We start from the raw sequence: 18,935 nt of genomic DNA on the forward strand, positions 1-18,935 counted from the left end.
ATCAGACTTACCTGGACTACAGAAGTACCTGGGACATCAGACTTACCTGGACTACAGAAGTTCCTGGGACATCAGACTTACCTAAACTACAGGAGTTCCTGGGACATCAGACTTACCTGGACTACAGAAGTTCCTGGGACATCAGACTTACCTGGACTACAGAAGTTCCTGGGACATCAGACTTACCTGGACTACAGAAGTTCCTGGGACATCAGACTTACCTGGACTACAGAAGTTCCTGGGACATCAGACTTACCTAAACTACAGAGTTCCTGGGACATCAGACTTACCTGGACTACAGAAGTTCCTGGGACATCAGACTTACCTAAACTACAGAAGTTCCTGGGACATCAGACTTACCTAAACTACAGAAGTTCCTGGGACATCAGACTTACCTGGACTACAGAAGTTCCTGTGACATCAGACTTACCTGGACTACAGAAGTTCCTGGGACATCAGACTTACCTAAACTACAGAAGTTCCTGGGACATCAGACTTACCTAAACTACAGAAGTCCTGGGACATCAGACTTACCTGGACTACAGAAGTTCCTGTGACATCAGACTTACCTGGACTACAGAAGTTCCTGGGACATCAGACTTACCTAAACTACAGGAGTTCCTGGGACATCAAACTTACCTAAACTACAGAAGTTCCTGGGACATCAGACTTACCTGGACTACAGAAGTTCCTGTGACATCAGACTTACCTGGACTACAGAAGTTCCTGGGACATCAAACTTACCTAAACTACAGAAGTTCCTGGGACATCAGACTTACCTGGACTACAGAAGTTCCTGGGACATCAGACTTACCTGGACTACAGAAGTTCCTGGGACATCAGACTTACCTGGACTATGGAAGAGGTTTCCTGGGACATCAGACTTACCTGGACTATGGAAGAGGTTTCCTGGGACATCAGACTTACCTGGACTATGGAGGAGGTTTCTTAGGACATCAGACTTACCTGGACTATGGATGTCTGGGACATCAGACTTACCTGGACTATGGAGGAGGTTTCCTGGGTCATTCTGTATATTCCTCATTTCTATAACAGAACAAGCCCAGAGTTTACAGTTATATAAACATTCTGTACAGTTTTGAGTTCAAGTAATTTTATAACTAATGAGGCAAGAACATTTTGTTAACCTTAGTAATTTTCTGTTGTCCATATTTAACCAAACCCACATCATGATATACATACATAACCACACCCCCTTGATGATATGCACACTTAACCACAAACCCATCATGATATCTGTTCATAACCACACCCCCGATCATGATATACATATTTAACCACAACCCCATCATGATATGCATATTTTACCACACCCCGATCATGATATACATACTTAACCACACCCCAATCATGATATACATACTTAACCACACCCCAATCATGATATACATACTTAACCACACCCCCCATCATGATATACATATTTAACCACACCCCCATCATGATATACATACTTAGCCACACCCCCCATCATAATATCCGTACATAATCATACCCCTTCATTATATCCGTAAATAACCACACCCCTTCATCATATCCGTAAATAACCACACCCCTATCATTATATGCATACATAACCATACCTACCTTCCTCAATATGCCTATCCTTACACATGTGTAGAATGGTGAGAAGCCATTTCTGTTGATTGATGAGACATTCCCAGGCTGGCTCACCTGGACACTCCAGGTTGTTCAGGTATCTGCATACAGAACAAGTCATGGGTATTAAAGACATGGCAACTGTTAAGTAATCAACGAATAACAACAACGAATTTGACTTTGATGGGGTGGCAGTGTTGGGGTTGATGTAGACAGTATGATAGATATGTATATAGAGACCTTACTCAGAAGCTAGAACATATACATGTAAAATGAGAAATACTCATAAGTAAGCATGTTTAGATCTTTACTTTATATCTGTAAACCGTAAAATAACTTAACCCGAATCTAGTATTGAGCCAGAATACAAAACCATTCATTACCAACTATTTCTTAACAGCTGAATGATTGTAGAAAAGGAAAAGGAAATTCAATTTATTCTTTGCTCCACGAGACAGAATCTAATTAACAATTCCACAAGGAAAGTGAAATATGTTATTCCAGTTTATGATATTGACAATATAAGATTGAAGAGAAGTACTGTCCGAAACTTTTTTGATAGATATCAGTGGTAAAACAATTTCAAATTCTTCATACAGAACAAGAGGCCCAAAGGGCCAGCATCTGGTATTCAATGTTCATCAAAGAGAGAACAGAAATATTAAGACTGGACTCTAAACAGTGATAGTTATGATTCAGATTTTAAGAAAATGTCATTTCTTTTTTTCTCCAAAAAAAAAAGGCTTTGAATTAGAAATATACCAAATACTAAATATCCTGCTTCTCAAATATTTGGTTTACTAGAAGTCTTTGCCATGTTTTGACGATTTGACCACAATGACCTTGAATGAACTTTGTTGGGCTTCATCAAGACACTACCAACCAAATACCACGCTTTTGTGTCTTTTGGTTTGTAAATAAGAAGTTGTTTTTAGTTTTTAACAAATTTGACCCCTGTGACCTTAAAGAAGGGCCAAAATCATTTCTTTTCACAAACTTTGTTGGGGTCCATCTTAGGAACCTGTCAGCCAAATACAACGCTTCTTTACCTTTGAGTTAATCGGAAAACTTCAATGTAATAACAAATTTAATCAATGTGACCTTTAATAAGGTTGAAGGTCATTTCTTTTTGCAAATTTTGTACAGCTTCATCCTAGGAGCCTATCAGATAAATACCATGCTTCTGAGCCTTTTGGTAAGTCAGATAATGCAGTTTGAAAGTTTTAACAAATTACCACCATGAACACCAGAGAAGAGGAACACTGACCGTATTAGTTTCTTCTGCTCCTCCAGTGTGTTGGGAAGTTCATATAACTTGTTCTGTAACATTTCACGGAAAGAGTTCACCCTTGACTCCACTTCTGTATAAACTGGATAAAAATAGTTCATCATTAAACTCAGCACTTTGATATTCCCATCACACACATAGTCCATGTAATTAAGTTGAATAAAGTACACAGAATGTATAATGTTTCTACAATGTAATTCCTTTGTCGATTGAATTTTACAATATGGATTTAGAGAAACAAATCTTAACAACGATAGTTATCTTTCCCTCCACCTTCTCCACCACCTCCCATCATATCATATTATCTTTCCCTTCACCTTCTCCACCACCTCCCATCATATCATATTATCTTTCACCTCCACCTTCTCCACCACCTCCCATCATATCATATTATCTTTCCCTCCACCTTCTCCACCACCTCCCATCATATCATATTATCTTTCCCTCCACCTTCTCCACCACCTCCCATCATATCATATTATCTTTCACCTCCACGTTCTCCACCACCTCCCATCATATCATATTATCTTTCCCTCCACCTTCTCCACCATATCATATACCTTCAATGATTCCAGGTTATAACAAAACATGTTTATAACTACTGATCTAGTTGAAAGTGTAATGAGGCTTACCTTTTCTGAAGACTTGAACTTGGGTATCGGCAAATAATGACCGGGCTCGTACATAATCGTTGATGACTAGGTTATAATCTCCCTATAATGTACAACTCATACTGGAATCATCGCTATAATAAAGCTTCTCAACATTGTAATTTTACTACTTTCCTGTAAATATTATTTACCCTCTCTTACCATTTGCTATAACAGATCATTTTTCCTCGTCTCCTACATTAAATTTCCCCAGTCTGTTACAAACCTCCTTTCCTTGTCTCCTACATTAAATTTCCCCAGTCGGTTACAAACCTCCTTTCCTTGCCTCCCACACATATATTTTCCCGGTCTCCTACATTGAATTTCCTCAGTCTGTTACAAACCTCCTTTCCTTGCCTCCCACACATATCTTTCCCTGTCTCCTACATTAATTTTCCCGTAATCTGTTACAAACCTCCTTTCCTTGTCTCCAACACATATATTTTCCCTGTCTCCTACAGATATTCTGTCCTTATCAAACACAACATCATCTTCTATTTTGCTCACCTTCTGGATGTTCCTCTCTATATGGAGAGGAAGATAGAAGAGAAACCGAAAGCGCTGGAGAACACTCAAAGCATTTCTGGTAGAGTCAGCTTTATCTTTCCTCCCAAGTACTTCCTGGAAGAGGCCATCTGCACAGGATTTTGCCTCTGTAACATCACAGAAGTATTATTTATTAAAATTTCATGTTTACTACAGCATATACATCACAAAGAAAAACAATATTTCCCCCAAATAGGATAGCACATAATGTTAGGAGCAGTTGGGAATAAAATTCTGTTGAAGATACATTTCATTCAATTTAAAAACAAATGCATCTACACTGTTTAGCATTGTGAAGAAGAAATAAAGTACAGCCAACCTTGGTATCTTAAAATTTCTCAGCTGCAGTAAAAATATTTCTACTTCCAGAACTGGTTGTGAGGTCTAGAGTGAAGCATTTTCAGAATCTTTATCTTACACCTGAAATAGTACTTACGCATGAGTAACACAGCGTACGAGTTGATGGACTGACCCCGAATATCATCACTACAGTACTTTTCATACATAGCTGTCAAAAGAAACAAAAACCACATCATCTTAGCCAAAACTTGTGGTACAGCAGTTGTACCACATCATCTTAGCCAAAACTCCTGGTACAGCAGTTGTACCACATCATCTTAGCCAAAACTCCTGGTACAGCAGTTGTACCACATCATCTTAGCCAAAACTCCTGGTACAGCAGTTGTACCACATCATCTTAGCCAAAACTCCTGGTACAGCAGTTGTACCACATCATCTTAGCCAAAACTCCTGGTACAGCAGTTGTACCACATCATCTTAGCCAAAACTTGTGGTACAGCAGTTGTACCACATCATCTTAGCCAACACTTGTGGTACAGCAGTTGTACCACATCATCTTAGCCAAAACTTCTGGTACAGCAGTTGTACCACATCATCTTAGCCAAAACTCCTGGTACAGCAGTTGTACCACATCATCTTAGCCAAAACTTGTGGTACAGCAGTTGTACCACATCATCTTAGCCAAAACTTGTGGTACAGCAGTTGTACCACATCATCTTAGCCAAAACTTGTGGTACAGCAGTTGTACCACATCATCTTAGCCAAAACTCCTGGTACAGCAGTTGTAAGATCATCTTAGCCAAAACTCCTGGTACAGCAGTTGTACCACATCATCTTAGCCAAAACTCCTGGTACAGCAGTTGTACCACATCATCTTAGCCAAAACTCCTGGTACAGCAGTTGTACCACATCATCTTAGCCAAAACTCCTGGTACAGCAGTTGTAAGATCATCTTAGCCAACACTTCTGGTACAGCAGTTGTAAGTATGTAATTTGTCATCAAATCTGAAAACTTATTTAACCGAAGTTTAAAAAAAACTACAAGTCATTGTCATTACAATTTTCAACACATTTGACCTCTATGACCTTGAAAGTGAGCCAAGGTAATTTATTTTAACACTTGGTAGCCCTCCAACCCAATTACTGATCAGTAAAGGCAGTGGCCTGTGTGGGACATTGAAAAATATTTTATATGACTACCTTCTGAAATGCTTACATTTTAGACTGCTAAGAACTGACAGGAGTCATTCTATTCTAGTTCAACTTGGATAGCACAACACAGAAGCCATGTGGCTTGTCTGCTTGTGTTGGCGGAAGTCAGCATTCACATATAAGTATGCGGAGTCAGCACTGGGTCTTGTGACTTCAGATTTAATATCCAGTTTGCAGAAATTGATTTATTTTAACTAAGGAAAAAGTATCTAAAACACTATCTGTTTACTTGTATTAGATTTGCCCCTCCTCCCATAGGGGATTAGTTGTAAAAGACTAAGTTCTCTTTACCAAGGATGTCTTAAGTTCCAACATAAGAAGGATTTTATAGAAATTGCTAAATTTCCGCTATTTACCAACACCTAGTTCTTACATCATAAATGTGTTTATCTCTTGATGCCCATCATTTCTGTATATGGTAATGGGGTGGGGATTTCAACTGTTTCAAAAATATAACACATTTCCCCTATTGGGGCCAAGGGACCAAGATCCACCATTTATACAAAATTGATTCCCCTCACCAAACCAATTCAGACAGAATTTTGTCAAAATCCAATCATTTCTACAGGAGGAGCAGATTTTTACAGAACTGATACAAAATGGATTCCAATTAAACAAAGTATTTAATCACTATCAGACTTATTTAATCACTATCAGACGTATTTAATCACTATCAGACTTATTTAATCACTATCAGACTTATTTAATCACTATCAGACTTATTTAATCATTATCAGACTTCAGACTTATTTAATCACTATCAGACTCATTTAATCACTATCAAACTTATTTAATCACTATCAGACTTCAGACGTATTTAATCACTATCAGACGTATTTAATCACTATCAGACTTATTTAATCACTATCAGACTTATTTAATCATTATCAGACTTCAGACTTATTTAATCACTATCAGACTCATTTAATCACTATCAGACTTATTTAATCAGTATCAGACTTATTTAATCACTATCAGACTGACGTATTTAATCACTATCAGACGTATTTAATCACTATCAGACTTATTTAATCACTATCAGACTTATTTAATCTACTTCAGACTTATTTAATCACTATCAGACTCATTTAATCAGTATCAGACTTATTTAATCACTATCAGACTCATTTAATCAGTATCAGACTTATTTAATCACTATCAGACTTATTTAATCATTATCACTATCAGACTTATTAATAATCACATTTATCAGAGGCTTATTTAATCACTATCAGACTTATTTAATCACTATTATTTAACCATTATCAGACTTATTTAATCACTATCAGACTTATTTAATCACTATCAGACTTATTTAATCACTATCAGACTTATTTAACCATTATCAGACTTATTTAATCACTATCAGACTTATTTAATCACTATCAGACTTATTTAATCACTATCAGACTTATTTAATCACTATCAGACTTATTTAATCACTATCTGACGTATTTAATCACTATCAGACGTATTTAATCACTATCAGACTTATTTAATCACTATCAGACTTATTTAATCATTATCAGACTTCAGACTTATTTAATCACTATCAGACTCATTTAATCAGTATCAGACTTATTTAATCATTATCAGACTTATTTAATCAGTATCAGACTTATTTAATCATTATCAGACTTATTTAATCATTATCAGACTTCAGACTTATTTAATCACTATCAGACTCATTTAATCACTATCAAACTTATTTAATCACTATCAGACTTCAGACTTATTTAATCACTATCAGACTTATTTAATCACTATCAGACTTCAGACTTATTTAATCACTATCAGACTCATTTAATCACTATCAAACTTATTTAATCACTATCAGACTTCAGACTCATTTAATCACTATCAGACTTATTTAATCACTATCAGACGTATTTAATCACTATCAGACTTATTTAATCAGTATCAGACTTATTTAATCATTATCAGACTTCAGACTTATTTAATCACTATCAGACTTATTTAATCACTATCAAACTTATTTAATCACTATCAGACTTCAGACTTATTTAATCACTATCAAACTTATTTAATCACTATCAGACTTCAGACTTATTTAATCACTATCAGACTTATTTAATCACTATCAGACTTATTTAATCATTATCAGACGTATTTAATCAGTATCAGGCTTATTTAATCACTATCAGACGTATTTAATCAGTATCAGGCTTATTTAATCACTATCAGACGTATTTAATCACTATCAGACGTATTTAATCACTATCAGACGTATTTAATCACTATCAGACTTATTTAATCACTATCAGACTTATTTAATCACTATCAGACTTCAGGCGTATTTAATCACTATCAGACTCATTTAATCACTATCAGACTTATTTAATCATTATCAGACTTATTTAATCACTATCAGACTTATTTAATCATTATCAGACTTATTTAATCACTATCAGACTTATTTAATCATTATCAGACGTATTTAATCAGTATCAGGCTTATTTAATCACTATCAGACGTATTTAATCACTATCAGACGTATTTAATCACTATCAGACGTATTTAATCACTATCAGACTTATTTAATCACTATCAGACTTATTTAATCACTATCAAACTTATTTAATCACTATATCAGACTTATTTAATCACTATCAAACTTATTTAATCACTATATCAGACTTATTTAATCACTATACTTCAGACTTATTTAATCACTATCAGACTTATTTAATCACTATCAGACTTATTTAATCATTATCAGACGTATTTAATCAGTATCAGGCTTATTTAATCACTATCAGACGTATTTAATCAGTATCAGGCGTATTTAATCACTATCAGACGTATTTAATCACTATCAGACGTATTTAATCACTATCAGACGTATTTAATCACTATCAGACTTATTTAATCACTATCAGACTTATTTAATCACTATCAGACTTCAGGCGTATTTAATCACTATCAGACTCATTTAATCACTATCAGACTTATTTAATCATTATCAGACTTATTTAATCACTATCAGACTTATTTAATCATTATCAGACTTATTTAATCACTATCAGACTTATTTAATCATTATCAGACGTATTTAATCAGTATCAGGCTTATTTAAACACTATCAGACGTATTTAATCACTATCAGACGTATTTAATCACTATCAGACTTATTTTTTAATCACTATCAGACTTATTTAATCACTATCAGACGTATTTAATCACTATCAGACTTATTTAACCATTATCAGACTTATTTAATCACTATCAGACTTATTTAATCACTATCAGACTTATTTAACCATTATCAGACTTATTTAATCACTATCAGACTTATTTAATCATTATCAGACGTATTTAATCAGTATCAGGCTTATTTAATCACTATCAGACGTATTTAATCACTATCAGACGTATTTAATCACTATCAGACTTATTTAATCACTATCAGACTTATTTAATCACTATCAGACTTCAGGCGTATTTAATCACTATCAGACTTATTTAATCACTATCAGACTCATTTAATCAGTATCAGGCTTATTTAATCACTATCAGGCACATGTATTTGAATGACCCTTATGTAGACAAATATGTTCTGAAAAATTATAGTGTACCATATTACTGCCCTTGAAGGAAGGAATGTCACTTTGAGAGATTTTCTGCATAACAATACTTAGCAAATATTCATCAAGAATAGTTATTTTTTATTAATATCTTGCTCTTTAAAGGAAAATATATGACAAGCTTTTAAATGCTGTACGCCTGTTTTGACACCTACTGGCAAAACAATTCTGCTTAAGTAAAATATGTTGGTGCATGTGATTTCACAAAATTGGTACCTCTGAGTGCGATAAGAAAAAGATTGGGGACTGGAATATATCATCATGACAACAAACCTTCCAAGCTGTCGAGACAGTCGAGGGTGGAAGACAGGTTGGACTTGACAAAAGCGATGGGACCTTCTGACCGCTGAGTAGCTCGTCTCTTCATATGGGCCAACCCAGCCTTCAGGTCCTCAAAACTGTACATAAAGATTTATATAACTTTATTACAGTAGCTACCAGGATGTGTAATCATTGCTTCTTCCTTATCAAAATAAAGTTATTTACTTCAGCAACAGTGACAGTATTAGTTAATATCAGTGCTAATCATGTGTCTGGTTATCTTGTCTATCACTCCTGTCTTATCTTATCTTATCTATTCCTACTGCTGTCCGTCTTGTGTCTGGTTATCTCCCCTGGTACACAATCTACCACTGCTGTCCGTCTTGTGTCTGGTTATCTCCCCTGGTACACAATCTACCACTGTTGTCCATCTTGTGTCTAATTATGTCCCCTGGTACACAATCTACCACTGCTGTCTATCTAGTGTCTGGCTATCTTGTAATCTATCACTCCTGTCTGTCTTGTGTCTTGTTATCTTATCTATCATTCCTGTCTGTCTTCTGTCTGTTATTTTGTCAACTACCCCTACTGTCTGTCCTGTGTCTGGTTATCTTATCTATCACTCCTGTCTGTCTTGTGTCTGGTAATCTTATCTATCATTCCTGTCTGTCTTGTGTCTGGTTATCTTATCTATCACTCCTGTCTGTCTTGTGTCTGGTTATCTTATCTATCATTCCTGTCTGTCTTGTGTCTGGTTATCTTATCTATCACTCCTGTCTGTCTTGTGTCTGGTTATCTTATCTATTATTCCTGTCTGTCTTGTGTCTGGTTATCTTGTCAACTACCCCTACTGTCTGTCTTGTGTCTGGTTATCTTGTCAACTACCCCTACTGTCTGTCTTGTGTCTGGTTATCTTATCTATCATTCCTGTCTGTCTTGTGTCTGGTTATCTTATCTATCACTCCTGTCTGTCTTGTGTCTGGTTATCTTGTCAACTACCCCTACTGTCTGTCTTGTGTCTGGTTATCTTGTCAACTACCCCTACTGTCTGTCTTGTGTCTGGTTATCTTATCTATCATTCCTGTCTGTCTTGTGTCTGGTTATCTTATCTATCACTCCTGTCTGTCTTGTGTCTGGTTATCTTGTCAACTACCCCTACTGTCTGTCTTGTGTACCAATAGATAATCTGAAATACTTTAAACGCTTTGTGCCATATTTTACCAAATAAGAAACAGCAGTATACAATTAAAATCAAACAGTTCATACAAGTGTTAAACATGGACAGATTTCTCCCATCACTGGCACTAAGTGGACCCATTCTTGGACAAAGTAAGGTGTAGAAAAGAGATCTTTACCCAGTGTTGTGGTGGTTCTCCAGTAAATACCAGGAGGACGAGAAGTTCTCCAAGGACATGTTTCCTGATGCTGTCAACATATAATTTGTGTGTAATGTTGATCAAGTCACCTTAGATTTCAATCTTCATCATTTCTTCACAATTTGTAAATTGATTATTTGTCTTAACAAAATAATGTTATTTATCAATTTTTACCCTAGTAAAAGACATTTCCACAAAACCAAAGTATGAAAAACATAATACAACAAAGGAATTGTTATATATAGGTTATACATTAAACTAACACTGGTGATCTGATTAAGACTAGAGGGCATGATACTTTTCTTTAGCCTTTCTTGTAACACAATGAAAGCATGCACTACAATGTAAGTCTACACATATGTGGCTTAAGGTAACATTTTGCCGGTCAACCAGAAGTGAAATTTGACTGAAATAAGTGATTGGAATATCATAGGCTTAGAACTGCAGTCTTATCAATATAGGTATAGAATTTTCTGTGTACAGACTTACATTCTGGAAATATTTCTGCCAATTCCTCCTCTGTAAACTTGGCACTGAAACAAGGAGAGGAAACTATGATGATGTCGTCCAGAATATGACCTGAATACTATGACAGTGCTGAGATGCCAAGTGTACCATAAAGAGAACCTTTTCAATGGTAGTACTATGTGTGTTAATGTCCACTGAAATTATGCAAATTATTTCTCAGCAAGTTCATTTTATCAGAAATCTAAAGCAGTTTTCTATTTACAGTCATAGGAAACACATATAAATGCAACAAAATCACATTCATTTAGTTAAAACTGACAATGCCAATTAAAAAATTACATGTTGAGATTTTTTGTTAAAGAATACTTCGGAGTATTCCCCTCAAGAATTCTGGTCATTGTATCTAAGAAAGTGGCTAACATTTTAGTCCAAGCCTCGCTTGGAAACATATACAGACATCCAAGTGCATACATGCCAACTTTCCCGATTCAGCCAGGAGTTTCGCGATTTTCACTCCCCAGCCCCGCCTCCCGATTGTATGGCTAAGAATTGGGGGAATCCCCACTTTAAGAAATCCCTACCCAATTTCCATAAATACCCGCGTAATGTGCAGTTTTTTTTCTTCAGAAAATAAAAGTCCAAAGTTTGGGGTGTGCACATTACATAGCTAGAGGATTTTCAATGGGATTTTTTCATGCAAAAATTAAAGATTCTCTGGGGCCACCATCATTGTTTGTCAGGATTATCTGGTATTCAAGACCGACACAAAAAGGATTTGACAATTTATTTCTGGACAAAATAAATAAATAAGATAATTACTTAATATACCTTTATGCAAACTATCCGAGTGAGTGCAAAACCTGGACAAAGTGTTTGATAAGGTGACAGAAACCAGACATACAGAAAACGAACAATCAGAGAGTGGCCTCTTTAGGCCATTGTAAATGTTGATTATAATTTGATTATCTTTTGAGACACTTACATGTTCAACTATTAAGAAATCGACAGGTTTCATTTTATTTTCCTTCATGTTGGATATTGCGACGAGGCAGAGGCCATGAGCACACATCTGTTTTTATGTGTATTAGTGGAAGTTAGCGTTGACATATATTAGTATGAAGAGTTTGCATTGAGTAATGGGACTATGGATTTAGTCAGAATTAGACAAATCCTAACTTTTTCCAGAGTACCGGCAGAAATTCTTGTGTAAGCTTTACTATTTCCAGTTATTTCCCTCAGAAAAAAGAGTTCATTTGTCAAATTTTAGGCAATCCACAACAGCTAGGTTACAACTTTGCATGGGTTTAATTAGTCAAGCATTTACACGATCAAGATTGAGAAAATATAAACAAATAATAGCTATATGTTATACAGCATTTTTCAAACGCTTCAGTGACACAGAAAAATTGGTCATGTCCAAAGTTTGGTGAACATGCACATGTTTTTGGATATATGCAATGGACTGCAGGAAGTTTCCTGTTTTCATTTTCATTATATTTTTAAGATATATTTTTAGATAGCTGAGAAGTGCTGATCATCTTCACCAACTTCAAAATCCACAGGTAAGAGCACTCTTTTTGGGTCACACGTACGTGTAATGGTACAATATACAGGTGAGTTTCACTTAGGACGGTCAGTGTCGAAATGTAAAACTGGTTTAAAAGTTTGAAAGTCTTTTATACCCTGGGATGCCTGTACCCATTTCTGAGCAAGGTTTGGACTGAAATGTCGACCACTGCCTTAGATACGCTGACTGGAAGATACCGTTATCACAGGGGGCATCTCAAAAGCGTTTAGGAAATGGAAACTTTTTTTAAATCTCAAAATGAATTATTTTTAACTTGCATTTTCAGCTTTAATGTATCGCTGGACAAAATATCACTTTTGAATTTTGAGGTTTTAATTCAGTGTTTGTACTTACTGACTGCCTTCATCTGCAATTCCAAGTGGATCTTCATCATCTTTTGAGAATAAAGGTGACTGTGGACGTCCATGTCGCATATTAGACATCACATTCTGGGATTCCTCAATCCAAATGGCAGATTCCTGGAGGGGGCCTATCCAAGATATCATAACAAAGACATCATAAATCTGGATTATTCTGTCACAGAATACGTAACAATAAGCCATAGGACCCGTATCTCGTACTTGCCCTTGTTTGACTCAAATTGCTTCATACAAACTAAATAACAAGAGGTTCATAGGGCCTGTTTTGTTTATCTGGCCTTGCTTGGCTGAAATTGCTTATCAAAACTGTAAGAAAAAAGTATTCTAAATAAAACCATTCAAATTTCAGTAAAAAAAGGACAGAATCAAGCCATTCCTACAAAATACCAAGGATTTGTAATTTGGATCTATTTTTTTATGACTGACAAGAATGCTTCAGACCAAATATGGGCAAAATCCAACCATTCCTACAGGGAAAATGAGATTTGAAATAACACAGTCTATTACGATTTAGACAAGCTCCTCCAGGTCTTCACACCCTCAGGATAAAGACACACATTTTGATATAAAATTGATTTCCCTTCACTTAAGAAAGCTTCAGACCAAATTTGGACAAAATTCAACCATTCCTACAAGAGGAGGATTTTACAGAATTTGCACTTTTTCCACTATTGGGCTTAGCCCCTCCCACCTCAAGGGGCTGAGACCCACTGTTTATACAAAATTGATTCCTCTTCGCCCAAGAATGCTTCAGACCATATGCAGGCAAAATCTAATCATTCCTACAAAAGGAGTAGAATTCAAAAGAATTTTACTCAATTTCCCCAAAATGTGCCTATCCCCTCCCCTCATCAAAAAAGGGTCAAGGTCATTAATTTCAACAAACCTAGTAGCCCTTTGTCCCAGCATCCTACTGGCCTATTATCAGCACCCTGGGTATTTTTGTTATTTAGAAGAAGATATATAAAGATTTTGAAACATTTACCCCTGTGATCTTGAGAGTGGATGAAGGTGAACAAGAGACCCATAGGCCTTAACGGTCATCTGACTATAAAGACCTTTATATGAAAGAGACCAAATAGGCCTAAAATAAATTCCTCAGCTACTCTAAAGCTTACAAAGAAGACACTATTTGTTCATCAAGACATTTTCTGCAAACTAGAAATCATGTTCTTAATACATGCTACTACACAAATACCACTGCTCTGAACATATTGCTAGTTGAAAAAAAAAGAAGGATAAAAAATAGGGCTTTTTGGACAACATTGAGTTTGGGACATCACAGATGACACAACAAACAGAATTAACTATGACATTCACACTTTCTTGATCTTTTATAGTACGATATGAAAAATTTTTATACCAATACAAAGCAAAACACTCAAACTACACTTTAATTGGTTGTTTTAATATATAGTTAAAAAAGAGTAACTGTTACTGTATTTAAATGTAGCACAATGTTGTGCAGCTAAAATCTTAGTCATGACTTAGAAAAATGGTATGATACCTATCTGTACGAAGTAGCCTTTGAATCCCACAGTACAGCTTCCCTGTCCACCAGACTTTGTGATAACAATCACATCTCCTTTGCCCTTCCCTGGACCTGTTCTGGCAATTATCTTACTGGGAGATTTCCATTCCGATGACAACAAGCAGTCAACACCACAAATCTTTAATCCTGAAGGAGAAAAACAAGATGTTTTATTGATTTTAACATGGTGTTCCCTGTTCTTGTAAACACCATGATCATTAAGATTTATAGTTTTTCAACTAAAATTAAGTCATTATACGTAAAGTGATAACATCTTGGCCAATAGACAGGAACATGAACAAGATCAGCTAAACAATCTGTTTCAACATGACTTAAGTGGTTCCATTTCAGGATGTCATAATGATTTTGTTTGGTTTAAGGTCCTATCAACAGCTTAAGGACTCTCGGTGTATGTAAAGTAAAAATGAATGTATGTAATGAGTTTGTGCCAAGTTAGGATATAGCTTGTGTTTGCCTCCTTTTGATAGTGCAGAACTGATAATGATTTATAGTGCTATCTCACTGAAATATACTGCCAAAGGCACACAGCAAGACAGCCTACCTGGCCATGGACAACATCAATGACCAATTATCACTGACTTACTGACAACCAATCAATTACTTGGTTATCCAATTAACTTATTCATTCTATTTTTTTTCTAAAGTATCTAACCCAATACTGACCAATTACATTTCATCAGTTCATAGTTACTTGAGTACTGCACATCATCAGTTCTCAAATACATAGCGAATGTTTTAAGCTTAAACTGGTGAGTCTTACTAATACTGGAAGGTCACCTCTCTGGGAATTTCTCTTTAGTGGTAGAGTGTCTGGCTAGAGACCAAAGGATCACTGTTACCAAAATCCCCAGTATTGATGGAGTTGAAAACCACAAAGGAGGAATAATACACGTTGTAAGCCTAATTCAAACCCCAGCAGCTAGAAGCTGTGTTTTTTTTTTATTTACTCCTTCAATTTACATCTATATATATATTGATTATATGCATCAAAATCCAAGAAGATCTAAATAGTTTCATTTTTAAGCCAACGTATAAACCAATCGAGGCTTCAATTTTCAGATACAATCAACAATGACACAAAATAGACTTTATTTCAACAGAAAACGAGTTGATAAATCCTTGCTTGCAATTGCAAAATTATCACAAGAATGATAGCGTGTATACTTGATTGAGAAGACTGATATAACATGATATAAGAGAAAAATATGCATTAGGTGTTTTAGTATTTAAACATACTCCGTGTGATATGCTGTATGTTCATCAATTAGACCTTTAAGCTTACGTTTGTATGACAAAACGTGAACAGGTAATTAGACCTCCTGCAGAGATCATAATAATTACTTAACTTTATTAGTACTTACTCAGTGATGTAAACAAAAGACTGCCTTGATCACATCTATGTAGTTTGCGAACAACACTTTTTTTCTCTAAGCAATATATCTTTCAAACTCTTAATCGTTTTCTTGCCCATGCGTACAAACAAAGTTTACCACCAGAATTTATCATAAAAAGCTAACTCTATCGTAGTCAGTGTTGTTTCCTATTAAAGAGGTATCATGGATTTAGAAAAAGGAAGTCTTTGGTAGTACTGAAAAATGAAACTAAAATACAAACTTCCAGTTTTCGAATTACGTTTTCAAATATATATGATCACCATAGAATAATCGAAAACATATAAACATCTTTTTAGTCATGTTGAAGAAATTGCAAAATATTTGGCATGTAACCTAGGGCCTAGTGGTCGTGAACTTTGATCATGTGAAAGTCCAAATTGAAATATAATTTACTTGACATGACAATAATCATGTAAAAGTGATAGTATTAGTTTTCAAAACTCAGCAAAATATATTTCTGTTGCACAGAGCTAAGTACGAAGTAGATATTTATGAATTATGACAGTGTAACCTTAGTCTATGGTTAAAAGTCTATATATATATACCCAGTGTAATATATACTCCTGCATATTATAATTTACTACTGAAAGTCAGTCCTCACACTGGCATACACATTGAAAACAAAATCAGGAGAAGATGTGCAAGATGAAATACGATTCAATGATCAAATTCATTAGCCAACCACTTTTGTTACGTACAATGACCAAGTGGTGAAACTCATCATTACATGACCATATATGGCATTGAAATGAATAACACAAACCCAAAGGTGGTAATTAATGAATTACATTACACCACGAAAGTAACTCTCCATAACTAAACATACAGGTTGTACTTGTTTCCACTACAGGAACAAAAGTAACACATACTGTATATATCCACGGCAAACCAAAACATTGTTAAGTAATGCTTTACAGCTCCCAGGCCCAGTACAGTACAGATTTTAGTAAGACAGGGCTCTCGATCTGCCAGATTTGGGGCCGAATTCCCAATGTAAATTAGTATCTTTTTTTCCCAATTAAGACCCCAAGTTTTCCCAATTCTTAGGAAAACACCATTATTTTTCCCAATTCTAAGGGCCCCAGGCCCCAGTCCCAAAATGGGGTGTGAGAGCCCTGTAAGACAAGTCTTTTGTCTCATTAATCCCAAGAGTTGTGCTAGTTGTCAGTATGCAAGTAAAATCTTGATGAGCTGGTGTGAGCTGGTATTTCAATCATGTTTCAACTGTGTCTGTAAGTGGTCGGGATAAAGCACCTTTCCTGTGAGATTGTTGAGTGCTACAACACTTGATAGTATACACTCTAACAACATATATTCGAGCCCTGTTATAATCTAAGAAACAGCACTTTATGTTTTCCTGTCATACGTAAACAATACTTTATATACAGATGTAGGTTTCACTTTGAAATGATTATGAACATTTGTAAATGAATATGGGCCAAAACCCTTTAATAAAACCTGGTATAAAAGAACACATCTTCTTCAACTGTACCGGACAATTTCTGATTTAAACCACATAAGTTACACTGTAAAACAGGATTAATACCATAGTTACCTATAAGATCATTGTTATCATATCCTAGATTCTCTCCTCTTATGGTGATACGCGTGCCTGGGGGTCCTTCCTTGGGCGACACTCCTGTCACCAGTGGGGGGGAGCTCCTAGCCGGCATCTCTGTTCAAATTCAGATGTGTCAGGCCACGGAAATGAGCTCACAACTTCTGGACATGGCAGTATCTTGGATCTGTTTAACAATAAGTACAATGTAGTCTGAAAACTTAAAACAGATGAAACATTGGGTCTGTGACATGATTCTTACATGATTGTGTCATGCAGTCATGCATCAGGAAACATTGGGTCTGTGAAATGATTCTTATATGATCATGTCATGCAGTCATGCATCATGAAACACTGGGTCTGTGACATGATTCTTATATGATCATGTCATGCAGTCATGCATCATGAAACATTCGGTCTGAATATTGATTCTTATATGATCGTGTCATGCAGTCATGCATCATGAAACATTCGGTCTGAATATTGATTCTTATATGATCGTGTCATGCAGTCATGCATCATGAAACATTGTGTCTGAATATTGATCTTTACATGATCACGTCATGCAGTCATGCATCATGAAACATTCGGTCTGAATATTGATTCTTACATGATAGTGTCATGCAGTCATCAAACATTGGGTCTGTGACACGATCCTTATATGATCACGTCATGCAGTCATGCATCATGAAACATTGGGTCTGAATATTGATTCTTATATGATCGTGTCATGTAGTCATGCATCATGAAACACTGGGTCTGAATATTGATTCTTACATGATCATGTCATGCAGTCATGCATCATGAAACATTGGGTCTGTGACATGATTCTTACATGATTGTGTCATGCAGTCACGCATCAGGAAACATTGGGTCTGTGACACGATTCTTACATGATTAAATCCTGCAGTCATGTATCATGAAACATTGGGTCTGAATATTGATTCTTACATGATCATGTCATGCAGTCATGCATCATGAAACATTGGGTCTGTGACATGATTCTTACATGATTGTGTCATGCAGTCACGCATCAGGAAACATTGGGTCTGTGAAATGATTCTTATATGATCATGTCATGCAGTCATGCATCATGAAACATTGGGTCTGTGACATGATTCTTACATGATTGTGTCATGCAGTCACGCATCATGAAAC

At 35.7% G+C, this 18,935-nt stretch overlaps 1 protein-coding gene across 1 annotated transcript in view; it reads right to left on the minus strand.

The window, feature by feature from the left end:
• LOC132564018 (exocyst complex component 2-like) overlaps window positions 1-18,935 on the minus strand; it is a 37,736-nt gene that overhangs the window by 16,451 nt on the left and 2,350 nt on the right. Inside the window, exons 2-13 of the mRNA XM_060228770.1 lie at window positions 17,775-17,964; window positions 14,781-14,951; window positions 13,248-13,383; window positions 11,348-11,391; window positions 10,838-10,907; window positions 9,495-9,619; window positions 4,541-4,612; window positions 4,066-4,211; window positions 3,541-3,622; window positions 2,888-2,990; window positions 1,609-1,721; window positions 1,000-1,047 (exon numbers count right to left, since the gene is read on the minus strand). Of these exons, the coding sequence (XP_060084753.1) occupies window positions 1,000-1,047; window positions 1,609-1,721; window positions 2,888-2,990; window positions 3,541-3,622; window positions 4,066-4,211; window positions 4,541-4,612; window positions 9,495-9,619; window positions 10,838-10,907; window positions 11,348-11,391; window positions 13,248-13,383; window positions 14,781-14,951; window positions 17,775-17,892 (1,228 nt within the window). The 5' untranslated portion in view covers window positions 17,893-17,964. The remainder of the gene's footprint in view (window positions 1-999; window positions 1,048-1,608; window positions 1,722-2,887; window positions 2,991-3,540; window positions 3,623-4,065; window positions 4,212-4,540; window positions 4,613-9,494; window positions 9,620-10,837; window positions 10,908-11,347; window positions 11,392-13,247; window positions 13,384-14,780; window positions 14,952-17,774; window positions 17,965-18,935) is intronic.

Source organism: Ylistrum balloti, unplaced genomic scaffold, assembly GCF_031769215.1.
Source record: "Ylistrum balloti isolate Yb309-2 unplaced genomic scaffold, AGI_CSIRO_Ybal_v1 Utg371978, whole genome shotgun sequence".
Lineage (NCBI taxonomy): Eukaryota > Metazoa > Mollusca > Bivalvia > Pectinida > Pectinidae > Ylistrum > Ylistrum balloti.